The sequence below is a fragment of the Neofelis nebulosa genome, chromosome 8 (genome assembly GCF_028018385.1).
Source record: "Neofelis nebulosa isolate mNeoNeb1 chromosome 8, mNeoNeb1.pri, whole genome shotgun sequence".
Taxonomy (NCBI): domain Eukaryota; kingdom Metazoa; phylum Chordata; class Mammalia; order Carnivora; family Felidae; genus Neofelis; species Neofelis nebulosa.
The window spans coordinates 8,570,372-8,596,718 of record NC_080789.1 but is presented as its reverse complement, the minus strand read 5'-3'; the positions used below and the strand labels follow the sequence as shown (position 1 = coordinate 8,596,718).

The 26,347-nt window shown below is 44.7% G+C and overlaps 1 protein-coding gene across 6 annotated transcripts; it reads left to right on the top strand.

The window, feature by feature from the left end:
- The first annotated feature begins 5,490 nt into the window (after positions 1 to 5,490).
- ADSL (adenylosuccinate lyase) lies at positions 5,491 to 23,801 on the top strand. 6 transcript variants are annotated; one of them, XM_058682130.1, is made up of 14 exons: positions 5,547 to 5,660; positions 9,011 to 9,086; positions 9,832 to 10,035; positions 11,715 to 11,759; positions 12,504 to 12,583; positions 16,294 to 16,465; positions 16,677 to 16,723; positions 17,480 to 17,570; positions 17,969 to 18,038; positions 18,185 to 18,332; positions 20,271 to 20,361; positions 20,997 to 21,086; positions 21,847 to 22,023; positions 23,523 to 23,801. In XM_058682130.1, exons 3-14 carry the CDS (start codon positions 9,871 to 9,873, stop codon positions 23,607 to 23,609), a joined length of 1,263 nt encoding a protein of 420 aa, XP_058538113.1. In that variant the 5' UTR covers positions 5,547 to 5,660; positions 9,011 to 9,086; positions 9,832 to 9,870; the 3' UTR covers positions 23,610 to 23,801. The 6 variants fall into 6 exon arrangements, with proteins under 6 accessions (XP_058538110.1, XP_058538114.1, XP_058538113.1 ...); XM_058682128.1 differs by having other exon boundaries at positions 5,576 to 5,715; XM_058682129.1 differs by lacking the exon at positions 5,547 to 5,660 and adding an exon at positions 8,805 to 8,888.
- The last annotated feature ends 2,546 nt before the right edge of the window (positions 23,802 to 26,347 follow it).

The window sequence follows — 26,347 nt, the reverse complement described above, 5'->3', positions numbered from 1 at the left end:
TCCCAGTCTAATAGACAAATCCCTCCACCTTCCTACTCACATCTCCCTCCCTGGTCTTAACCATCTTAGTAAATGGCACCACTGTCCACCTAGTGGCTCAAACCCCCAGCTTCTTCACATCACTTGCTTAGCTGTCAGGAAGCCCTTCGGCTGTGTGCTAAACGTGCATCCACACAAGATCCACAACTTCCCACACCAACTAGGATCTGGCCATCACTGCAGCAACCCCTGGCTGTCACCCTCCGCTTAGCTCCACCCCAGGCTTCTCTGTTTGTTCATGTCGCTACCCTCCCAGGGTTTCTCCTTAAAATTAAAATTAAACTCTATACCACAGCACACAAACCCTCCACTCAGTCTCGTTCCCTATGATTCTCCCAATCTCAATCTTAGACTACCCCTGTTCATCACACCAAACCTACGCCCACCTTAAGGCCATCGTATTTACTTTAACACTGCCGGGGATGCTCTTGTCCCCGCACCATTGTGTAGTCTCTGGTCAAACGTGAGGCCTTAACCGGATGATCCTTTCAAAAATAGCTGTCATCAGAGGGCACCTGGCTGGTTCAGTCAGAAGAGCATGTAACCCTTGATCTCAGGGTTGTGAGTTTGAGCCCTGTGTTGGATATAGAGATTACTTAAATAAATTGAAAAAAAATACCTGTCACCACCCCACCCCCCCAACCCTAAGCTACTCTATGCTCTTGTCCTGCTATATTTTCTTCCAAAAATGTACCACTTTCTAAAACTGTCTTGCTTATTCTTTATTATCCATCTCCCTCACTGCAATGTAATCACCACTCAAAAGGTAGAATTCTTTTTTTTTTTTTTTTTTAAGTAGGCTCCACACCCAACATGGGGCTTGAACTCAACCCTGAGATCAAGCTTTGCACACTGTACCCCGTGTGCCAGCCAGGTGCCCCAAGACAAGATTCTTTTATGTGTTGTTCATCAGCTCCAGGGCCCAAAACTCCTACGGCTTTAATTACCATCTATATGTTAATGACTTAAATTTTTATTTCCAGCCCATACCATTGGGCTCCAGACCTGTATGTATGATCATCTACTCAACGTTTCAGAACACTTGAATAGCTTAACGGCACTGCAGACTCAACGCATCCATAACATAAGACCATCCTGCCTGCTTGCCCCTCCTCTGGCACCATGGTGTATGGCGTTACCATCCATTCAATGATAAAACCTAGAGACCTAGGAGCATCCTTGACTCTGCCCCATCCCTTACTCCCCATAACTAATCCATCACTAAGATGGACTGAGTGTACCTCTTAATCTCTTCCTTCATTTCCTCTGCACTTACTTCTCTTGTCCAAGCTAGATCTCCTATAACCCTAGGTCTCATCTGGTCCACAGCAGTGGCCCAACTGGCTTCTTACTTGTCATTCACCCCAGCTTCCTTGCCCCCAATCCATTCCATACATAACTGATAGCATATTTTCAAAACACAAATTTGATGAAGTCACTCTACATCCAGTCTAAAGCCTTTTAGTGATTTTAAACTGCTTAAAATAAAAACCCCAAATATCCTTATTTCCAACAAGGGGTCACATGGTCTGGCTTCCATCTACTTCTCCAAATTTAGCTTCCTCTCTGCTCACCTTTGTCCTTCTCTCCAGCCTCATCAGCTGCCCACTGTATTCCAATGCCTCGTACACAGTATGCACCTTTGTGGAATGAATGATCCTAATGGGTAACAGGACATTACATCAAGAATGTGTTTGGGGCGCCTGGGGGGCTCAGTTGGTTGAGCGTCCAACTTCAGCTCTGGTCATGATCTCATGGTTCAGGAGTTCAAGCCCCACATCAGGTTGCTGCTGTCAGTGTGGAGCCCGCTTCGAATCCTCTATCTCCCTCTCTCTCTGCCCTGCTGGTGTTCTCTATCTGAAAAATAAATAACATTTTAAAATAATTGTTTAAGCAAGAAGGACAGAGGGGCACCTGGCTGGCTTAAGTTGGTGGAGCGAGCAACTCTTGATCTTGGGGTTGTAAGTTCGAGCCCCATGCTGGGTGTAGAGATTACTTAAAAATAAAACTGTTAGGGGCACCTGGATGGCTCAGTTAAGCATCCAGCTCTTGATTTCGGCTCAGATCATGATCTCACGGTTCATGAGTTCAAACCCCACATTGGGCTCCACACTGACAGTGGGGAGCTTGCTTGGGATTCTCTCCCTCTCTCTCTGCCCCCACCCAACTCTCTCTCTGTCTCTCTCAAAAATAAATAAATTTTAAAATATATTCTTTAAAAAAATAAAATATTTTTTTTAATATTTAAAAAATAAGGACAGATAGAAAAGAAAATGAAATCATCAGAAGACCTTTCCCTAGAGTTAGGGCACAAGAGAGATAGAAGTATGACTCCTGACCTAGAGATGTCATTTTGGGAATAGTGATAACCAGCTGGAAGTGTCTAGGTGGGTTTTGAAGATCAAGATCAGCTCAGGTCACGATCTCACAGTCTGTGAGTTCGAGCCCCATATCAGGCTCTGTGCTTGACAGCTCAGAGCCTGGAGCCTGCTTCCGATTCTGTGTCTCCCTCTCTCTCTGTCCCTCCCCCACTCGTGCTCTGCCTCTCAAAAATAAATAAACATTAAAAAAAAATTTTTTTAAGAGGCAGCCAGAAAGGTAGGTTATGGAGGTAACAGAGCAAGTGGAGATGTTTCTATAGCGGAAGAGACCTGTGCGTTTTCTTTTTAAATCAGGAGAAGGGAGGCAATACTGGAGAGATTAAAGATTCAACATAATGGGCCCCTGGGTGGCTCAGTCAGTTAAATGTCCGACTCTTGGCTCAGGTCATGATCCCAAGGTTCATGGGATCAAGCCTCACGTAGGGCTCTGCACTGACAGCGAGGAGCCTACCTGGGATAGCCTCTCCCTCTCTCTCTCTTAAAGATAAAGAAATTTTTTGGGGCGCCTGGGTGGCTCAGTCGGTTAAGTGTCCGACTTCGGCTCAGGTCATGATCTCGTGGTTCACGAGTTCGAGCCCCGCGTCGGGCTCTGTGCTGACAGCTCGGAGCCTGGAGCCTGCTTCCGATTCTGTGTCTCCCTCTCTCTCTGACCCTCCCCCCATTCATGCTCTGTCTCTCTCTGTCTCAAAAATAAACAAACGTTAAAAAAAATTTTCTTTTTAAATAAAGAAATTTTTTAAAAAGATTCAACATAAAATAACCAAAAGAGCAAGATCCTTTCCTGAATGAGGATCTGGAAGACTGGAGGCAGCAACTCCTATGTGGAGGAGGAGGAGTGACAGTGGAGTGAAGCAGAGGCAGGAGTGAGGGCTGGAAGACTGAGGAGACGGTTGTATTCACAAGTCACAGTGGAAGGTGAGGATAGTAAACTGGCCACTGCACATCAAAGCGGTGGCCACACTGACACACTCTGCAAAGAGTGGGAAGTTCCAGGAAGTAAGTTCTTCATCTTCCCAGAATCGTCCACCCTCTCTCTTCAACACCAAGCCTCTGCAGCTCAAGAGGGGCGTATAAGACCCGAGTGATGAGCCCAGGATATCAACTGATGGGCTTCTCTGATGGCCAAGGTATTCTGCATTGGTGCTGCAGTCATTTCTGGCTGCTAATTCTGGAGTCCAGGTGGAGCCATGAAAGATCCATGGGATGAGGACACTGAAGAAATGTGAGACGTGGGAAAAGAGGATGTGCAGTGTCAGGATCTCACTTGCATCTTGGCTACTATGGGCCCATTTCTCTCTCTGTGCTAGACTCCTTTTGGCAGCATTCATTCATCCAGGAAACATTTACTGAGCACCCATACTATGCTAGATTCTGTGCTAGGTGCCGGGGACATGGTGACCAAGACAGACATGATCTCTGCCCCCACCAAGTTTGCCATTAGTTGGGAAAGCAAAAAACACTGAACTCTGGTGAGAGTTATAAGAGGCCTGTAAGAAGTCAGGTCATTCATCATCTATGAGATCGCGGAAGTGTGTTCCATAGGGCTGTGAGTGAATCTGTGAATAAATGAAAGCAGAAATGGAAAGGTGACAGGACAAGAAATTATTGTCCAAAGCACGATCTTGAAGCCTTGGGATCTAATCAGCAACTTGGTTTTTTGTTGGTTTGGTTTTTTTTTTTTTTTTTAAGTAAGCTCTGTACTTAAAGTGGGGCTTGAACTCATGACCCTGAAATCAAGAGTCACATACTGGCTGGGCCAGCCCAGGCACCCCCTAATCAGCAACTTTTAACATCCCTGAAGTATCATGGTTACTGGCAAAGCGGAGTTCACCTCAGCAAACAAGCTGGAAATTCAAAGTGGAATTCCCCGGGGAGGTCTCCTTCTACTGAGGAACTCAAAATTGGTTATTTCAGAGCGGCATAATGCCTGCTACTGTAGCATCAAGGAAGGGGAACATTTGGAGCTAAGAACCAGGTGTCTGAAGCCTATCTGCCTGCATATAACTCCTAGCTTTCCCCCTTCCACATGAACAATCCCAAGACAATCACCCGCCCCACGCCTTTGTTTTGCTACCTGCAAAATGGGCATCATAATAATGGCCACCACTTATTAAGCATTACTCTGTGCATTGCATCAAGAGCTTTACCTGTATTTTTTTTTTTAAGATTTTATTTTTGAGTAATCTCTATACGCAATGTAGGGCTCAAACGTACAAATCCGGAGCCAACCAGGCACCCTTTTACTTGTATTATTTCATCTAATACTGCTCGAGGCACTCGGGATCCTCAGGGTGAAATGAGACCACGTGTAAAAAACGAGTGCCTGATACCTAATAAGCCCTTCACAGATGTTAGAGGTTGTTATTTTTATTGGTCAACCAGAGAAAAGAGTGGGATCATTACGGAACATTTTCTAGACTGATTTAGTAGGAGGTACTGAGAAAACAGAGGTGTTCCAGGACAGGGGGTCGCTGGGAATGCCTTTATCAAGTCGTGGTGTGACCGAGCATGGAGTGGGCTGGGAACTATACAGCATAGCGACTAAGTGCAAAATCTAAAGTCGGGTGGCTAGTTGGGTGACCCTCACTCAACAAGACACTCGGCTTCTGGGAGTCTCAGTTCTAGCACTGGCTGAAATCAGTTTTTACTGCAGTTCCGTGCGAGGGGCTCACTTGGAACTCAACAAACGCTCATTCCTCCTCAGAACTGCATGCGGTGCCAGATAGGCAGTGGCGGTGAAGCTGGGGTGGGCGACAACCATAACTAATAATGGCAAATACACACGGGTTTCTGAGCGTCCCAGGCATCGATCTAACACTCTAACCTCACGGCAATCTTAAAGGCTGGTCTTAATGTACCTTTCTTCAAATGGGGACACTGAGGCACACAGCGGCTCAGGAGCTTATGAGGCGCTAATGACGTTTCTTGTACACGAAGATAAACTTGACAATACTCAACATCAAGCAGCGGAAACCCGACAACCCTGAAGGCTCCGGGTCCCCGGAAGCCCGGGGGCGAGACCAAGTGGAGGAAGTTCCGCCCCGCGTGGAGGAAGTCCCGTCCCCGGGCTTCCGCTCCCGCTCTCGCTGGTTCTGCCCTGACCTGGTGGTGAGGCGTGCCCGGGATGGCGGAGGGAGGCGATCGTGGGGGACAGCAGGCGGCCTGCGGGCACGACAGCTACCGCTCGCCGCTTGCCTCCCGTTACGCCAGCCCGGAGATGTGCTTCGTGTTTAGCGACAGGTACAAATTCCGGACATGGCGGCAGCTCTGGCTGTGGCTGGCGGAGGCCGAGCAGGTAATGGGCCACCGGGATGAGGGGCCGGGCCCGCCCCAGCACGTGCGGGGCTCGGCGTCGCGCCTGGGCTTGGCCCCCGGGAGCAGCTGCCCCGCTATTTTCGGCCGGGTGTCCCTTTTCTGAGGAGCTGTGGCCCCAGGAAGGTCAGGGCAGGAAGCCCGGGAGCCGACACCTGTTGCCTCCTTTGTTTTGAGTCACGGAGGGTTAGAGGCGGAGGAGGCGGCGAGAAAGGCACGCTGTCATTTTAGGGATTTATCTTGGCCATTCCTGCAGGGATACACTGCTTAACACGGACCCTGAGCCCTTGTTACGTGCTATTGTGCTGATTTCTTTTCCCGTTTAACCCATAGAAACTTTGCAAACTAGGTGGTGCTTTCCCCACATTATACGGGAGAAATCAAGCCTCGGTGATAGCCAAGCGCGTTATTTGCTCCGAACCATTAATAGCGTACCCGGGTGTGAACCTGGGTTCAATGCAGAGCGTGAGAGCTTAGCCACCTTATCTTTCACAATGCCTCAGTGTGGTTAATGGCAGGACTGTCCCTACAAAATTCATGCTTCCTAGGCCACTGTCTTCGCTCCACTCTACTGCACTTTGCCTCTAAGGAGGGAGAATCGGGGTAGGGGGTTATTAGATGGGTTTTCTGGTGTCTCTTTTAAGAGCTGCATATAGAGCTGTTCGGCCCAACGCTTTCAGAAATAGCTCCAGAGCGGCCTTCCCAGAGGAGTTGAAGAAAACTGAAAGTGATCCAGAGAGCTATAAAGTTTCAGAGGAAAATGCCACAAGCCAGATGGCAATGCCTTCTCAAATGGCATCAGTAAACAGGGAAACAAACAGTATGTGCCTGGGACCCAAGTACAGAGGAACTCCCCAAACAGGGAACGCTTCCTAGATTTTTCCCCTCCCCATCAGTGTGCTCAAGAAAATTAAGTGACATAACAATAGACACTCCTATCATGCCTGCTCAAAAAAAGTAAATGACATAATAATAGACACGTTTATCATGCCTGCCAAGACACTATCTTAAGACTTGGCATATTAATACCTCATTAATCCTCAAAATAACACTGTACTGTAACTATTTTACGGATGTTTTACGGGTGATGGAATGGAGGCACAGAGAGACTTCATAAACTATTGGCTCAGACAATAATGGGTAGAAAGGGACATCAGTAGTGTGTGGTCATTTATCATGTACTGTTATGTACTCTTTTCCATTTCATATGATACTCTGTTATATAGACGAGGGTAGTGGCATTCAAAGACTTTGCAGAATGGGGCACCTGGGTGGCTCAGTAGGTTAAGTGTCCGGCCTTGGCTCAGGTCATGATCTCACGGTTCGTGAGTTCCAGCCCCGCACTGGGCTCTGCTGACAGCTCAGAACCTGGAGCCTGCTTCAGATTTTGTATCTCCCTCTCCCTCTCTCTCTCTCTCTCTCTCTCTCTCTCTCTCTCTCTCTCTCCCTCCCTCTCCCTCTCTCCCCCTCCTCCACTCACACTCTGCCTGTCACGAATAAATAAACATTTTTTTTAAAGTTGAAAAAACAGGGGCGCCTGGGTGGCGCAGTCGGTTAAGCGTCCGACTTCAGCCAGGTCACGATCTCGCGGTCCGTGAGTTCGAGCCCCGCGTCAGGCTCTGGGCTGATGGCTCGGAGCCTGGAGCCTGTTTCCGATTCTGTGTCTCCCTCTCTCTCTGCCCCTCCCCCGTTCATGCTCTGTCTCTCTCTGTCCCAAAAATAAAAAACAAAAAACGTTGAAAAAAAAAATTTAAAAAAAAAAAAATAAAGTTGAAAAAACAAAAAAAACCAGACTTTCAGGATCACCGCAGCTAGTAAATGAAGCTGGAATTGAAATGTAGAGTCTGAATATGTGTTCTTTCCTCTGGCCAGTGTGCACATTGCCTGAAATGCATACAATGTTGGTATAATCTCCTGCGTTTGGATTATCTTGTAGGGTGTCAAAATTAGCATAAACTAGGGGTGCCTGGGTGGCTCAGTTGGTTAGGCATCCGACTTCAGCTCAGGTCATGATTTCGCGGTTCATGGGTTCGAGCCCCACGTCAGGTTCTGTGCTGACAGCTCAGAGCCTGGAGCCTGCTTCAGATTCTGTGTCTCCCTCTTTCTCTGCCCCTCTCCCGCTCATACTCTGTCTCTCTCTCAAAAATAAACATTAAAAATTTTTTAAAATTAGCAGGAACTACGTAATAATTTAGTAGTTAAGACAAAAATTTGAGGAATAAGAGATTAGGAGAGGGGTGCCTCGGTGGCTTAGTCGGTTGAGCGTCCGACTTCGGCTTAGGTCATGATCTCACGGTTTGTGGGTTCGAGCCCTGCGTCAGGCTCTGTGCTGACAGCTCAGCCTGGAGCCTGCCTCAGATTCTGTCTGTCTGTCTGTCTGTCTCTCTCTCTCTCTGCCCCTCCCCCACTCACAGTCTGTCTCTCTCTCCTTCAAAAATAAACATTAAAAAAATTTTTTAAAGATTAGGAGGAATGCAGAAAAGCAAGAGTGGGGGATGAATTTTGACAAGATGCATTGCTTGGGGATAAGAAACAGTTTGGCCACACTGCCCCCTGTTGCTTTGCTTTGGAAGGAGGCCCGAGGTGCCCTATCTACTGGCTAACAGACACTTCGAGGCAGTTTTGCTCAGTGTGGCTACTGAGCTTTTGAAATGTGGCTAGTGTGACCAAGAAACTGAATTTTTACTTTTTACCATTTTATTATTTTTTAAAATTTATTATTATTTAAAAACAATTTTTTTAGTGTTTATTTTTGAGACAGAGACCCAGCGCGAGTGGGGGAGGGGCAGAGAGAGGGGGAGACGTAGAATCTGAAGTAGGCCCCAGGCTCCCAGTTACCAGCTCCAAGCCCGATGTGGAGCGCGAACCTGCCAGATTATGACCTGAGCCGAACTCAGAAGCCCAACTGACTGAGTCACCCAGCTGCCCCACTTTAACCATTTTAGATGTAAATAGCCACATCTGGCAAGTAGCCACCATCTCGGACAAGACAGGTCTAAGACGCAAGATCCTTCCCAAGGCCAGGACTTGGGAATTTCAAGTGACGTTTGAATAAATTTCACCAGTCTATATGTTTAGCTCTTGGATCCAGGGGTCTGAGCTGCCTGGGCTGCAAGCTGCTCTTTGCCGGCCTGACTTTTCCAGTGGTGGATGAATGTAAGCTGTTGATGTGTTTATTTTCTCAATAATATCCTGCAAAGGCGTTGTTTTAGTGAATTTGCTGTACGTAATTTGTTGGCAAAACCACTTACAACATTCTTAATTTTCATTTCTTGAAGTAAATCTGTCTGGGTCAAATGTAAAGCTGTGGCCTGGATCCCACACCTGGGGCACTTACATGCCAACCACTAAGGGGTAAGCAATAAATACAACAAGGCTCTTCTCTTGTGGAGTATACATTATAGGGGGAGGGACAGGCTAATGCATTTGTAAGAAATGTCATGTGGTGATAAGTGCTCTAAATAAATTTAGGCTAAAGGAATAGAAGAGTGACATATAAGAAGAATATTTCACATTGGCATCAGGAAAGACCTCTTTGAGGAGGTAACATTTGAGCCCAAAGACCAGACTGTGTGAGCCAGGAAGAGATACAAGGGCAGAGGGAACAAAGATCAGAATTACATTGTTGAAATACACAAAATGTACATTGTTGTATATTTTGGTGTTTACTTAGAATGTAACTTACCATGATTCATTAAGAAAACCTTGCCCTTCCCCACCCATGTTCTTTTAGTTGCCCCAAATCTTAATTTAAGAATTGGGAGGTGGGGGGCGCCTGGGTGCCTCAGTCGGATGAGCATCTGACTTGGGCTTAGGTCATGATCTCGTGGTTGAGAGTTCGAGCCCTGCGTCAGGCTCTGTACTGACAGCTTGGAACCTGGAGCCTACTTCAGATTCTGTCTCCCTCTCTCTCTGCCCCTTACCTGCTCAATGCTCTGTCTCTCTATGTCTCAAAAATAAATACAAACATTAAAAAAACAAAATTAAAAAAAAAAGAATTGGGAGGCGGGACATAAATGCTAACATGAACCAATGTATTTCTTGGTGTCACTTCAAGTCATTGTGACGCTTGAGGTATTTTGTTTTGCCTGTTCTGCAGACGTTGGGTTTGCCTATCACAGATGAACAAATCCAGGAGATGAAATCAAACCTGGACAACATCGACTTCAAGATGGCAGCTGAGGAAGAGAAACAGTTACGACATGATGTGATGGCTCACGTGCACACGTTTGGCCACTGCTGCCCAAAAGCTGCTGCTATAATTCACCTTGGAGCCACCTCCTGCTATGTTGGAGATAATACAGTAGGAACCTGTGTTTTGTTTCCACTTAGGACTCGGTCTTCATAATGGATTTATAAATTCTATTTGATTTTTGTCTAGTTATAGGAAGTGACTCCATAAATCTTTAGTTTTAGGGGTATCTTAACACTGAGGAATTTTCTGCTTTTGTTATCCTTCCAATCTAAACTGTAAGCCTCTCATGACCTCCATAAAATAAGACCTGCAGATACTGTTTCTGCATTGGCTGTTTGGGCATAAGCCAAGGTCTTAGTGTTTTAGTGGCAAGGTAATTTTCTTTCCGAAGTCCTTTATAACTCTTTGCTGTAACGTCTGAAAAGAAAGAATTACATTATGATTCTTACGTGAAACTTAATTAGCAGAAGCAGCTTATCCTCAAACATAAAAAAGTAATATCTTTCATGAAAAGTAATAATTTTCCTAAGAATTTACCAAGTGCTTGGCACTATTCTGAGCACTTTGTGTGTATGACTTCTTGTATTCTTCACAAGAACCGTGAAAAAGGTCCTTTTATCTCCATTTTTAAACAGCTTTTTGAGGTGCAGTTTACATGCCATAAATTTACCCATCTTAAGTGTGTGGTTCAGTGAGTTTTAGTAAATTTATGCAGTTCAACCTTCACTATGCTCCAGTTTTACAACGCATCCCTCACTCTAAAAAGTTCTCGTACCCGTGTGCAGTCACTTCCCACTCCTGCTTTCCAACCCAAACAACCGTTGATCTGCTTTCTTTCTCTGTAGTTTTGCCTTTTCTGGTAATGTCATAGAAATGGAATCAGAATATGTAGTCTTTGGGATCTAGCTTTATGATCCCTGTCTCTACAGATGAGGATACTTAAAGAGAAGTTGAAGAACTTGCCTAATGTCACACAGCTAGATAAGAATCAAGCCCAGGGAGGATGGCTCCAAAGCTGTCCTCTTAATCATGCTGTGCCCGTGGGACCAGAAGTTTGATTCCAGATACACTTCCAATTCAGAAAGAAGCCACTAATTTTTAAGTTGCCCCAAATGCTTTCAGTCTCAAGTGGTACCTAATAAAAGGCATCTGTATGTGTATTACTCACATAATAGAAGAAGAACAATCCTTTCTCATGGGGGAATACACTTTTTTTTGAATACCCACTGTATTGTATAAGTTGGGCTCAGCAATTTGTATTGGAGTTGCCTGAAACACATCTCTTATTTTCCTCAAGAACAGCTTTAAACTTCCTAAACCTTGATGTTCTGGTTCATGTCTTTTTTGTTGTTGTTAGCAATGGTAGATGTGGAAAAAGGACAGAAGGCTAATGGAATGTGCCCCATGGAAGCTTCTCAGATACTCAGGCACTCCTTTTGGAAAGATAGAAAGCTTGTTGACCTGGACATCTTCACAATATTCAGGATGAAAGTTTGCCCATAACTGTTTTCCCGTCATTTTAGTTACCACATAAATTGGCCTTTAGGAGTATAAAGGTTTTGTTCCTTAGAGATCCCAGAAGTACTGCTCTCTAGGTTGATGTGCTTTTAAAATAATAATCTGAAAAGAACAACTTCTGTTAGCATCTTCTGAATTGCACAGAGGGTTGCTAATAGTGAGGTAGGTGGCTAGCTGAGAAACCCAGTGGTGATGGCCAAAAAGTATTGTGTAATAATATTGTTTGAGCAAAGCTGTTTAATGTGAGACCACTGCATTTTCCTTTGCAGGACCTGATTATTCTCAGAAATGCATTTGACCTGCTTTTGCCAAAGGTAAGGAATTGGCAGAAGTTTCCTGCCAGCCCTGGATTCCCCATGATAGTAGATGGGCACCACTTACGAATAAATCAATGCAATGTGAATATAAATAGATTATTCTTTAGTCAGGTGAATGATCCTATATCTCATCTGTAGAACGAATTGTCTTTTTGAGTAAAAATGCTCTAAGTGAATCCTTTTTAAAATCTAGCCTTTTGGGGCCCTTGGGTGGCTCAATCGGTTAAGTGTCCGGCTCTTGGTTTCAACTCAGGTCATGATCTCAGAGTTGATGAGATCGAGCCTCACGTTGGGCTCTGTGCTGACAGTGTGGAGCCTGTTTGGGATTCTCTCTGTCTCTGCCCCTCCACTGCCTGTTCTCATGTGCTGTCTCTCAAAATAAATAAATACCTTTAAAAAACAAAACGTAGTCTTTTAATAAAGGCAGTTAACCAGCAGCATGTTGTTGACATTGGGTCAGATTCATGATTTTGTCCTGTTTTCCCTGCATGAGCATGTTAGTGGTCTTAAAATTGTGCAGAATAAGTTCATGACTTTTTAGATAATCAACTCACTTATCAAACATTGGTTGCTCTTAAATCTTCAAGGCATTTTGGGATACAAAGATAAAAAGCTAATGTCTCTGCCTTCCACAGGCTGGAGATCTAATTTTATATTAAATTGTCTGAAAGTTTAGTTCCTGATTATATAACGAGCTTACCCTGAACTCACCCTGTTTCTATCACATGGTCTTTCTTACAGCTTGCCAGAGTGATCTCTCGGCTTGCTGACTTTGCTAAGGAACGAGCCAGCCTTCCTACCTTAGGTTTCACACATTTCCAGTAAGTGATGTGATTACTTCTCGGGATTTGGGCTTGTTGGTATGCATTTGGCTTTCATTTCTTCCTTCAGTTTCCCTTCTCCACGGAAGCTGGAGGTGAAGAAACTCAAAACATAGTTTAAGGGGTGCCTGGGTGGCTCAGTCAGTTAAGTGTCCAACTTCAGCTCAGGTCATGATCTCGTGGTTCATGAGTTCAAGCCCCATGTTGGGCTCTGTGCTGACAGCCTGGAGCCTGCTTCAGATTCTGTGTCTCCCTCTCTTTCTGGCCTTACTCCACGGTTCTATCTCTGTCTCTTTCTCAAAAATGGATAAACACTTAAAAAAAATAGTTTAAGCAAATAACTTAGGATGCTTATGAGGAATGGACCTGGTCCCTACCTTAAAAGCTATACTGGTGAGAGTTCATTTGGGGAACATTGGGAAATACGGATCAAGAGCGTTTGAAAGTATTCATGCTCATTGATTTAGTAATTCTGTTTTTGAGACTCCTACTGAAGTAAGTAATCTAAATTATGCAAAAAGTCTTACGTGCAAAGATCTTTGTTAAAATATTGGTTATGATAGTAAGCACCGGAAACAATCTAGCTGTCCACAATAAGAGAAGAATTAAATGAGATATAGTATATTCATAGGCTTGAATAACATGTAGCTGTTAAAATGCTGCTTATAAGACTCCTATTGTGGAAATGTGCGTAGGTTACTGTTTTGGGATAAAGACAGCATATGAATTGTACAAAGATTGGAAGAAATTACACCAAGATGCAAATATTAATTACTCTGGTTTATGAGGTAATAGGATAATTAAATTTTTCCCTATTTTGTATTTTTGATGTGTAAAATGTTCAAGTATTTTTATAATTACCAAGTAAAATCCTTTTCAAAGTAGATAATGTCATTTTTGGAATGCTAGTAGCAGGTTTCAAGTGATGATATTTGAGTAGTGGTGTGTTAGCATCTGCCTTACATCTTGGTGGGATATTGCTATGGCGATGAAGACACTGTCTCCTAACATTGAGGAAAATCTGTTGAGTCTAATCTTCCTTAATGTTAGGGCCTGCACTTGTCGCAGAAACCTGAAGAAATTGTTCATGAGGAGTCAGTGCAAGGTGTGTTGGGGCTGGCCATGACAAATGTTGCCTCGTGCTGGCTCCCTAGCATTACCTGAGTCACGACTCCTCTCCCTTTCCTGTGAGCACTGGAGAGTTGTGGGCCTCCCAGTATTCCTCTGGGGGTAGCGTGATGAGAGACGTATCTGCTGCCACTGTTAGCAGGCATTAAGCACTCAGAAAATGGTATTGGTGCATGAGATCACATCAGTGTGGGTCAGTTCCTGCAGTCAAAGGGAAGCAGCTTTGGGGCACCTGGCTGGCTCAGTCGGTAGAGCATGTGACTCTTGGTCTCAGGGTTGTGAGTTCAAGGCCCACGTTGGGTATAGTGCCTACTTAAAAAAAAAAAGCAGCTTTATTGAGATACAGTTCACATACCATAAAACTCACCCTTTTTAAGTGTACACTTAGTGGGGCGCCTGGGTGGCTCAGTCGGTTAAGCGGCCAACTTCGGCTCAGGTCGTGATCTCGCAGTCCGTGGGTTCGAGCCCCGCATCGGGCTCTGTGCTGACAGCTCAGAGCCTGGAGCCTGCCTCAGATTCTGTGTCTCCCTCTCTCTCTGCCCCTCCCCTGTTCATGCTCTGTCTCAAAAATAAATAAACGTTAAAAAAAAAAAAGTGTACACTTAGTGGTTTTTAGTATATTTACGGATTTTTAGTATACTTACAGATTTATTTACAGTCACCAGTATATTATATAATTTCAGAATATTTCCATCACCCTTCAGAAAACCCATACCCATTTAGTTATTACCATTCCCCCCTTACCTAGCCCCTTGCCATCACTGATCTATTTTCTGTCTATGGATTTGTCTCTTCTGGATATTTTATTTAAAATGTTTTTTTAGTGTTTCTTTTTTGAGAGCTAGAGGAGGGGGTGGCAAGGGGCAGAGAGACAGGGAGACAGAGATCCGAAGCGGGCTCCGCACTTAACAGCAGAGAACCTCATGCAGGACTCGAATCCTTGAACCATGACAGGAGATCATGACCTGAGTTGAAGTCGGACACTTAACTGACTGAGCCAGCCAGGCACTACTCTGGACATTTTATTTAAATGCAATCATAAAATATTTATCTTGGTATGACTGGCTTCATTCACTTAGTGTTTTCAGTGTTCATCCATATTGTGGCGTGTAGCACATTCATTTCTTTTTATAGCCAAAATGGTGGATATACCAAGTTTTGTTTGTCCATTCTTTAGTTTGATAGACATTTGGGTTGTCTCCACTTTGTGGCTATTGTGTACAGTGTTGCTGTGAACAGATCCATGCAAGTCCATCCGTTCATTCTTTGCTTGTACCAGTAATCTGTTAGCAAGGGTTAGCTAGAAAACTACCATGAAATTAATTTGGGGATATATCGTCTCATGATGTGCCTTCATGTTTGCCCACGGTTCATACTGTTAGCCTGATAGGAGAATGAATCCATTTGGAATGAGCTAGGTCATTTATTAGAACTCCCCATCAGGGCGCCTGGGTGGCTCAGTCGGTTAAGTGTCCAACTTTGGCTCAGGTCATGATCTAACGGTTTGTGAGTTCGAGCCCCACGTTGGGTTCTGTGCTGACAGCTCAGAGCCTGGAGCCTGCTCCCGATTCTATGTCTCCCTCTCTCTCTGCCCCTCCCTGCTTGCACTCTGTCTCTCTTTCTCAAAAATAAACATTATAAATATTAAAAAAAAAAAACAAAAAACTCCAACATCATTGCAGTTTGTTCTCATTATTATGCTTTATGTTCAGAAACAGACTGGCAATAAATTGATTTAGACTTTGGACGGCGAGCAAAGCCATTAGCTGTTAGGTTAAGAGTCCTTGGGTTATGTATGTTTTAGGGTTGTTGTCCACAGCATGGCTGCTTCCTTATCAAACCTTGTCTCCTCATAAAGGCCTTCCTTTACTGCCAGTCTAGAGTGGCATTCTCCAGTGTCCTCATCATTTTATTTTTTCAAATTTCTGATAAAAAAAAATCAACGGTCACTTTATTTACTTGTTTCCACTACAACGTGAGCTCCATTGGACAGGAACCTTGTCTGTTTTGTTTGTTGTTGTTGTTTTTATGTTTGTTTATTTTGAGAGACAGGGCGTGAGTGGGAGAGGGAGAATCCCAAGCAGGCGCCATGCTCAGTGCAGAGCCCAGTGTGGGGCTCGATTCCACCACCATGAGGTCTTGACCTGGGCCGAGATCAAGAGTCGGCTGGCTGCCCAACTGACTGAGCCAGCAGGTGCTCCTTGTTCATGGTATTTTCAAAACCAAGAACACATTAGCTATTTGGCAAATGTTTGTTACATGGGTATATTTGACTTGCCAAAGCCTGGGGACAAACAAAACAGGCGTTGTCCCTGCCCATATATTGCCTCTTGACGATAAAGAAAGAGCTATGTTAGGAGATCTTAGTTTCGTAATCATTGAATATTTGTAAATGACATTGAATCATAACTATTGCTCACTTGCTCACACTTCTTCACTCTGGTAAGAGACAGGTCTCTGTCTCTTACCTGAATTCTTCCTCTTTCCAGGGGTAGCAGTAATTGTTTGAAGAGGGAGTGAAGCTTTTATGAAGTAAGTCCTTGGTTTGAGACTTGTGTGTGTCCTCTTTGGGTCATTTTCAGGCCTGCTCAGCTGACCACAGTTGGGAAACGTTGCTGTCTCTGGATTCAGGATCTTTGCATGGACCTCCAGAATTTGAAGCGTGTCCGAGATGACCTGCGCTTCCGGGGAGTGAAAGGCACCACAGGCACTCAGGCCAGCTTCCTGCAGCTCTTCGAGGGAGATGACCAGAAGGTATTCTGAGAGCAGCAAGGGGACATGGAAGCTCAGTGGTGCGGGCACCAAGGACAAAGCTGACTTCTAGGATGGGCGGAGAGATGGATCCTGGGATGAGTGGAGTCTTTGGATCGAAAGGGGCACCAAGGATCGAAATCAGGGCAGGACATTGAGATATTCTCATACTGGTCACACCTGGATTTCTATAAGGATGTCTTTTTCTTCCAAGGTAGAGCAGCTTGACAAGATAGTGACAGAAAAGGCAGGATTTAAAAGGTAGGTAAGTGGGAAAGGTGTTGGCTTCACTGTTAAGTGATGGAAGGCCCGTGTTCAGTGTACCTCTAAATTTGACCCTTTTTCTTCCTTTGTTCTTCTACCCGTTTCCTTTTTTCTTTTCTTTTTTTTTTTTTTAAATGTTTGTTTTATTTTTGAGAGACGGAGCACGTGCAGGGGAAGGGCACAGAGGGAAGGAGACACAGAATCTGAAGAGACCCCAGGCTCCGAGCTGTCAGCACAGAGTCTGACGCAGGACTGGAACTCACGAACTGTGAAATCATGACCTGAGCCAAAATCGGACGCTTAACCGACTGAGCCACTCAGACGTCCCTACCCATTTCCTTTTACCTCCTGGGTTTTATTTTTGTATAGTCTAGATTCTGTTTTCTGATAATCTATAAGGAAGTAGGAAATAGTCTTACCCATGTTGAGGTCTCCGATGGATTCATCTAAATCTGACCATTTCCCTTGAGGGCTGCCAGGCTCCACCATGGCTCCTTCTTGCAGGCATTTCCATCGGGCTGTGAGGACACGGGTGCACAGGACCACCCTTCCTTCTGGGGCATGGGTGTTAGTAAAAAGGGTGGAAGAACAATTTGTTCCAGGAGCAGGTTATCAGTGAGGTCATCTGGGCTCCGTGTGACTCAGTATACCAGTGAGACCAAGCTTTTGCTCAGGGTCGGTTTTTGCTCATTTGTTTGACATAGTCACATTTTGAAATATTTTTAAGTACGGCTCTTTTCAATTTATTTCTAGGGCTTTCATCATCACAGGGCAGACCTATACACGAAAAGTGGATATTGAGGTGCTGTCTGTGCTGGCTAGCTTGGGGGCATCCGTGCACAAGGTGAGTGGTGGCAGCAGTTTGTGGGGCTGGGATGAGAGCTTTGCACAAACAGAAGGAATTGGCCTCAGAGTTTTGTTCAGTCGCATCTCTCAAGAGATGTCAGACTTCATTTTTCACCATCTGGGGCCTGTGGGTGAAGCCTCTTAAGGTGTCTTAAAGGACAGGACTGGATTCTGCGTTCTCATTAAAGTTCACCTGGCGTCGTCTTTCCGTGCTGTCTGCAGCCACGTTTCACAGAAGTGTTTCCATGCTCCTTTACTTGTTATCCCTGCTCTTCAGGAGCCTGGAGAAGTCTGAATGAGATACTCTCCAGGATCTGTTGGGGAGGTGAGCTCACCTCCATCAGCCTAGCCCCTACTCCCAGAGTTCTGCACATCGTTGTGGCCCTTTCTTCCCAGATTTGTACCGACATACGACTCCTGGCAAACCTCAAGGAGATGGAGGAACCCTTTGAAAAACAGCAGATTGGTGAGTGTTGTGTGGAGACCTGGGAGCACCACAGAAATGCCACGGGGCCCGTGGGCGGGTGTTGACAGCTCGCCCAGCAGCGTGCCTGGGCACTCATTGTCCTCTGAAGTCTCTCTGCCTTTGCTTCTCGTCCTTGTACGTGGCAGGCTCAAGTGCGATGCCATACAAGCGGAACCCTATGCGCTCCGAGCGCTGCTGTAGCCTTGCCCGTCACCTCATGACCCTCATCGTCGACCCGCTGCAGACGGCATCTGTGCAGTGGTTCGAGCGCACGCTGGATGATAGTGCCAATCGGTCAGTAAAAGGGGGTGCCGTGTACAGTGAGTTGTGGGGAGGGCCAGAAGAGGAGCCTGGAAGCAGAGGGATGTTTTGAGCATCTGTGCATTTCCTCCTTGTCCTCACAGAGCATGGAGTCTAGCAGGGAGGCAAGAACATACAAAGAACAGTATGATGAGTGTAGGAACAGAGTGTGTATGAGATACGCTCTGTGTGAGCTAAGGGGAAGTCTAGGTGTGGGGGTCAGGAAAGGCTTCACAGAGGAGGTAATGCTTTAAGACTCAAGAAATCTAGGCATTTTTAAAAGACCTTTAAGACAGGATTGGAAGCATCTATACAAGCATAAAGGCAGGAGAAAGAAGAGGGAGTTACTAGTAGGTAGCACGGGGGAGTAAAGTCTGTGTGACAAGCAATGAGGTAAAACATGATTATGGATCACAGCTAGTATATGATGGTCTCTGTAGGCCCTGAAAAGTTTAGTTACTGTGCTGGAGGTAGTTACGTCAGCTGTGACGTCTTGCCACAATTATATGGTGGTTCGGTATGAGATGGGTCAGAAGTAATTTGTAGCTGTGAACAGGGTACCAACATGCACATGATTTTCTGCTTACTTAAAATTTTTATTGGGGCGCCTGGGTGGCGCAGTCGGTTAAGCGTCCGACTTCAGCCAGGTCACGATCTCGCGGTCCGTGAGTTCGAGCCCCGCGTCGGGCTCTGGGCTGATGGCTCGGAGCCTGGAGCCTGTTTCCGATTCTGTGTCTCCCTCTCTCTCTGCCCCTCCCCCGTTCATGCTCTCTCTCTGTCCCAAAAATAAATAAAAAACGTTGAAAAAAAAAATTTTTTTTAAAAAATTTTTTTTTATTTATTAAAAAAATTTCTTTATGTGTATTTATTTTTGAGAGATAGGGAGAGTGTGAGCAGGGGAGGGGCAGACAGAGGATCCAAAGCAGCCTCTGGACTGACAGCAAAGAGCCTGATGTGGGGCCCGAACCCATGAACCATGAGATTGTGCCCTGAGCCGAAGTCAGATGCTTAATCGACTGAGCCACCCAGGTGTCCCTAAAGATTTTATTTTTAAATAATCTCTATACCCAACATGGGGCTCAAACTTAGAACCCTGAGATCCAAGAGCCATGTGCTCCACCAACTGAGCCAGCCAGGCACCCCTGTATATATACTTATTTAAAGCAGAGTCACGTTATTCTGGTTTGCTTGCATTGTATTAGAATTTGAGGGGAAAAGGATATATAGTTAAGCTAGTTCTCTGGGATCTGTGTGTAATCCAGGGAATAAGGCATTTATGAAAATAAGACATGTGAACCCATTCAGAAGTCAGCCATTAAATATTTTTCAGCAGGGTGTGACCTAATCATATGTGCCTGCTAAAACACCCTGCAACAATTGGGAGAACCAGTTTTAAGGGGATATGGATCTGGTCAGGACAAGTTAAGAGGCTATTTTTAAAAACTGAAGTCCATACTGGCACGGTGCTCATGTGATTAGAGAAGAAGCATATGGGTATAAAATCAGTGGCAGATTGGCCGGCCTTGGTGGCTGATAGGAGTGAGTGTTAAGATCGGTGATGGGGTACAAGTGCCATTTACTGAAGATGGGAGCCACAGGGAGAAGAAGAGTAGGTTTGAGATGGTAAGCAGGAGGCAGTGGAGAAGTGACTGGATCCAGTTTGGGTTTGAGGTACCTACAGACCAACCAGGTAGAGCTTCTCCAGTTTGGTATGTGAGCTGGCTTTTAGGCAGGTGGTCTGGACAAGGGGTGATGGATTTGAGAGTCATCAGGATATTGGGGGTAGAGCCAAAGTCATGAGATTAAAGGAAGTTGTCCAAGTAGTACACGTAGCATGAGAAGTCAGTACGGCAGCTTCTTGGGACACACCCTATATTTCACTGAAATTGATATTTGCTTAAAGAGATAACTGAACGGCTATTTGTTTTCTAGACGTATCTGTTTGGCCGAGGCATTTCTCACCGCAGATACTATATTGAATACGCTGCAGAACATTTCTGAAGGATTGGTGGTGTACCCCAAAGTAAGCCTCAATTAAAAAGCAAAATATTGGGGTGGGGGTTGGAATGTGGGAGGGTGAGTATAATCTTCTGCTCTGGAGTAAGTATGTTTGGTGATCTGCATTCTAGTCCAGTAGGAGTTGTTCCTGACCAGAGCTCATTCTTCAGGTTGTGACGTGGCTCTAGAGAACTAACTCTGGAATCCATAGACAACGTTTATAAAAAAGAGAAAAGGAAATACTTTGAATTGGCTTCAGCTGTTCATGAGCTTCATGAATCATCAGCTGTGGTGTGACTGGCAGAGTAGACTGTTTCTTTTGCCTGTTTTTAGGTACCTGAGGCAGATGGTTCGTTCCCATTATATACTTGGCTCTTGAGGTGGGGCACTGAAATTTAACAAAGTTGAGGTTTTATAAATCTTCCCAATGAAGCAACTTTTAAAAGTGTATTTAAATTGCTTTTCCTTCTTTAAATGAAAATAATACTTTAAATTAGAAAGAAAACTGAAATGCAGATTGAAACGATCCATTCTACCCTCTGTCTTCATAGATATGGTAGTTCATGTCCTTCTCTGTATTTTGCTGGTCACAGTTGATCTCTTACTGTGTGTATGACTTTGTAACTGTGAGGCATCTTAGCCCTTCGTTCATTCTTCTAGGTAATTGAACGGCGCATTCGGCAAGAGTTGCCTTTCATGGCCACAGAGAACATCATCATGGCCATGGTGAAAGCTGGGGGTAACCGCCAGGTTTGTTAACCCCTTATGCTCCTGGATAAATTGAAAGGGCACCTTTAGTCCTCCTCTCCTCCCTTAAGAATGAAAGCATTTCTGTCATCTGCCCTCGGTCGTGGTATTGGTACAGAACAGTGACCATATTCTGCCATAGAGCAGGCTCATCTCTGGAGGGTGATTACGGTGAACTTGGTTTGTTAAAAGTGAATCACTTTATCACTTGTAGGAAAGGTCCACTCTTAGCAAAGGAATAAGGTCTGAATTTGTAATAGGAAATGATGGGAAGTGGGCACGACAGAGCACGTGGTTCACGAGCTGTTAGAGGAGCCAGCACAAGAGTCACTTGGGCGGCTCAGTCAGTTAAGCATCTGATTTTGACTCAAGTCATGATCTCACAGTTCATGAGTTCAAATCCCGCATCGGGCTCACTGCTGTCAGCACAGAGCCTGCTTCGGATCCTCTGTCCCCTCTCTCTCTCTGCCCCTCCCTTGCTTGCTCTCTCTATCTCTCTCAAAATAATTAAACTAAAAAAAAAAAAAAAAAGCCAGCACAAGATGGGCATTTACTTCAGGTTCATCCTAGGTTATGTTCGGAGGGTTGAGATCTTGATGGAATTAGACTGTGAGGGGAACTTCCTCAGCCTGGGTGGGGAGTGGGTGGGTGGGCTTTGTGTACCAGCCATAGATAGACAGCATAGTTGTGGTATTGGATGATGGTTATGATGATCAGATGTCCTGTTAGTAAGTGAATCAACAATACCCCACTGTCTTCCTAGGATTGCCATGAGAAAATTAGAGTGCTTTCCCAGCAGGCAGCTGCTGTGGTCAAACAGGAAGGAGGTGACAATGACCTCATAGAGCGAATCCAGGCTGATGCCTACTTCAGTCCCATTCACTCCCAGTTGGACCGTCTGCTGGATCCTTCTTCTTTTACAGGTCGTGCCTCTCAACAGGTAAGCACCAGAACACTTCTGTGGCACTAGAAGTTTCCCCAAATGCCCTCTTTTTACACTGCTGGGCCACAGAACCTGGAATACAGTCTTTAATGTTTCTTATAAAATAAGAAGTCTGATAAAAATGAGGCTAGGCAGAAAGAATTCAGAGCAGGCTAAAATGTGAAGGTTTGGTTGTATTGAACTGCTTTATTTCCCCCTGTGGATTTCTCTGAATTCTCTTTTGGTTTGGAGCATGTGGTATAATGGACAAAGATTGGGTTTTACCCTCAGATCAGTCAGGTTCATTCCTGACTTCTGGCTTTCATTGGCTGACAGGATAATATGCATCTCAGGGTGCCTGAGTGGCTCATTCGGTTGAGTGTCCACCTCAGGTCATGATTTCATGGTTAACGTAGTAGGTCCCTGCATTGGGCTGACAGCATGGAGCCTGCTTGGGATTCTCTCCTTCCTCTGCCCCTTCCCCGCTTGCACACACACATGTTCTCTCTCTTTCTCTCTCAAAATAATTAAATAAACTTTAAAAAAATGTATACATCTCATGGGGTGGTGGTATTGTGAATTAAAAGGCCTAGCACAGTGCTTGACGCGTAGTAGGTATTCAGTAAATGTTTATCATTTTTCCCCTTGGTCTTTTGGAGACTGCAAGAGCTAATTCAAAAACATTTACGAATGCCAACTGGGTGCTCAGTTTGTATTCAGGTACTGTGCTTCATTCTGGGGCTTTAAAGATAATTCTCATCTTCAGGGAGCTCAAAACTTAGTGGTAAAAGCTTGTAAAAAGGTCATTATAATACCAAGCAGTGCCTGTAGGAGTTGAGGGAAGCATATTCTTTTTAGGGATCACAAAGGAGAATAGGAGAGGTTGGGAAAGACTCTTGGAAGACTTGACATCTGAGCTGAATCTTAGGGAAAAGTAGGAGTTGGCAAGTAGATAGACATCCAACATGGGAGAGAAACTACAATCATTTGATTGTTGCTGGGGTAGCAAGTACCCAGAAGTAATTACAGGATTTAAAGTTGGAGACAGACTCCAAGTTTGTTTTGGATTTGAGAGACTTAAACTGGAGGTTGGAGACCAGTAAGGAAGCTGCTGCAGGCGGCCAAGCAGTAGATGATGAGGACGTTGAGCCAAGGCAGTGGTAGATGCAGATGAGGGGAGAGATTGGAGGACTCTTCAGGAAGTTAGAGCCTTGGCAGGTTGAATGAAGATGAGAGAAGAAGCCGTGATGATTTCAGCTTGGGTACTGGGTGGACGATGATGAGACCAACTGAAAGGACAGGCTGGGCTCGTTTGTGGGGAAACATGTAGGCATGGTGGGTTGAGCTGCCTCTGTCTAGGGAGAGATTTCTGACAGGCAGTGAAGAAATACTCAGTGGTGGGGTAAAAGCTTTATCAAATTCGGTCTCAGTGATATAAACTGACTTTGAAAAAAGCGTTAGCAAAACTTCCATCTTTACATTTTCTTTTGTCTTACATTTGCTTTTCTTTTTGGCAGGTGCAGAGATTCTTGGAAGAGGAAGTATATCCCCTGCTGAAACCATATGAAAGTGTAATGAAGGTGAAAGCAGAACTGTGTCTGTAGCGTTGGAAAAGAATTAAACAAGAAGTCGTTGGCTTTGTCAACTTTTATTGCCAAGTCATGGAAGCCATTAGTTTAGTGCCTTATTTTACCTTAGGACGTATTACCTGAAATTGATACAGCACTTTCTTGTTGGTGTGGCGCTTTCACATTTCTCAGCATTTACGATGCAGGAATAAATTACGTTGAATTGGACTCTGTTTTCTACAGCAACACAACCTGTAGTTGTCCATAGCTTGTTCTTTCAGGCACATCATCTAACTAGTCTGAGTTGTTTTACGTGCTCACGTGATTGTGAGGGAGTCAGCAAATTCCTGTTCCACTCTTCTGAAGGTAAATTTCATCTGTGTCTAGCAAAATAACCTGGACTGTGATTCACCATGGACTCTGATTCAGTATGGTTAGATACCTTTGGCATCCAGCTTGGTTTGGCCAGAATAAGGAATGAAATCTGGAGTTCTAGGACATTCTCAAGCTTACTCTGCTCAAGTTGTATTTGAGCTCATGATAAGGTTTATATATCAGGGAAATGCTAATTGGGTCTATTGATTTCATCAGGACATTTGACAATCTTTAATCCTGGTTACACAGTTTGATAGGTGATTGAACCAGCCTTAGCCAAAAAAGGAGCGTTAGGACTGTCCCCCCACCTGGAAGGAGAGCACTGGTATTAGTCCACAGGCCTCTATCCTTAGCCCTGTCTCATTCTACACATTGAGCATAGATGAAAATGAAGAAAGTGTATTTATCAGATTTTCAAACAACACAAAACTAGGACAATTAATCAATCAATACATGCATTTGGTAAGATAACTAAGATTTTATCCAACCTGAATAGACTGAAATGATATGGTCAAAACTAAGAAGAAAAAAACTAAGATACATGTAAGTTAAGCTTAAACTCAGTATGAAGCAGAAGTGGTTGCCAGTGAGATCATTTAGGATGTGTTAGTAGTAGAATAGTGTCCAGAAAAGCCACTGTAGTCTTATGGTTCCACCACGTGGCATTATGTTCAATTGTGGAAACCCAGTCTGAGGAACAGAGAGAAACTTGAGAGCCAACCTCCAAAGAAGACTTTGAGGGTGAAGGAATGTCTGAGCACTCAATCCTGTGGGAGAAAGTTTGTCAGTGCTTCAAATACCCCTGTGAGGAGGAAGAGTGACTTAGGTATTTGTTGCCCCAAGAGACACCATTGAAACACATAGGCATTGTTGAGAGTTTGAGGCCAGTTTGGGCCCAGGATTGAAGCGACTATGAGTGAGTGATTCTCACCCTGCCCCTTCAGCTCAGTCAGAAGCCAGACTACCTAGTTGTCAGGAACCGGAATGTTGCAAGAGAAAAGAGGCTGAGTCGGCTCTGACCATGTACAATCAAAGGTAGTCGGGAGTAAAGAGCCCAACCTGTTGGAGAATAGGAGACAGTCCTTGAAACCAAATTCTAAATACAGTTCAATGTAGCAAGCAGTCTTGGAAAGCGTGGAACCATAGGACATCTCAATTCTTGTAGAAAGTTTATTATTCCTCCTGTGTGAATCTTGGGATGTTTGAAACTGCTAGGTCTGGTAAAAGGAGTTAACTCATTGGGCTCTGATCAGGCACTCTATTTACTTCTCTAGTATGGACCACCAAAGAGAAAGCAGCTCCTATCAATGTATCTGTAGTCTGAGAACTTATTTATGTTATACACCAGACATACTGGGGATACTGGATACCATGAATTTTTTTTTTTATTAAAAATTTTTTAATGTTTATTTTGAGGGACAGAGAGACTGTGTGAGCAGGGAAGGGGCAGGGAGAGAGGGAGGCACAGAATCTGAAGCAGGTTCCAGGCTCTGAGCTGACAGCATGGAGCCTGCGTGAGATTCTATCCTACCCTCTGCCCCTCCCCTCCACCTCAAAAATAAATAAACATTTAAAAATAAATACGTTTCCTCCTGAAAAATAAATGGCGGTCTTGTGATGACAGACTTCTGATCTCTAATAATTGGTGGTTTGTCTGGTTTTTCTTCCTGGGTTATTTGGGTGGGTTTTGTTTGTTTGTTTTTCTTTCAGAGAGTGTGCAAACGGGGGAGAGGGGCAGAAGGAGAGAGAGAATCTTAAGGCTCCAGGCTCAGCACAGCTGGACACGGAGCTTGATCCCATGACCCTGAGATTGTGACCTGAACCGAAATGAAGAGTCGGAAGCTCAACGTACTGAGCCAGCCAGGTGCCCTGCCCATTTGACATTTTTTAAAGACTTTATTTTTTAATTTTTTTAAAGTAATCTTTACACCCAACATAGGGCTTGAACTTAACCACTCCCAGGATCAAGCGTCATATGCTCCACCGACTGAGCCAGCCAGGCTTCCCCGTTTAACATTTTAATTAAGGGCATTTGGGTGGGCTGCAGGTTGGCTAAGAAGAGAACACTCATGCCGTCTTGAAGATTAGATTGAATTCAGTTAACCAGTGATCTAAACTCCAGGGTCTGAACTATCCAAAAATCAGGATCTGGGCAGAGTGTGGGATAACCAGCTTCTGTTCAGCTGCAGTCAGACACCTAGGTACTGCTCTCTTCCCCTGGCTGATGCTAGATTTCATTTGATAACCAGGAGAGCTTCCTGTCCTTAAGTAGAAGCACAGAGGTTAGGTGCCTCCAGAACGGTGATGTAAATCCCGGATAGATGTGAGGACTAGCTGACTGAAATTGCATAGCATAGGATCTGACCTCAGGTACTCAGGAAGCGCCATTTTCATTTTTG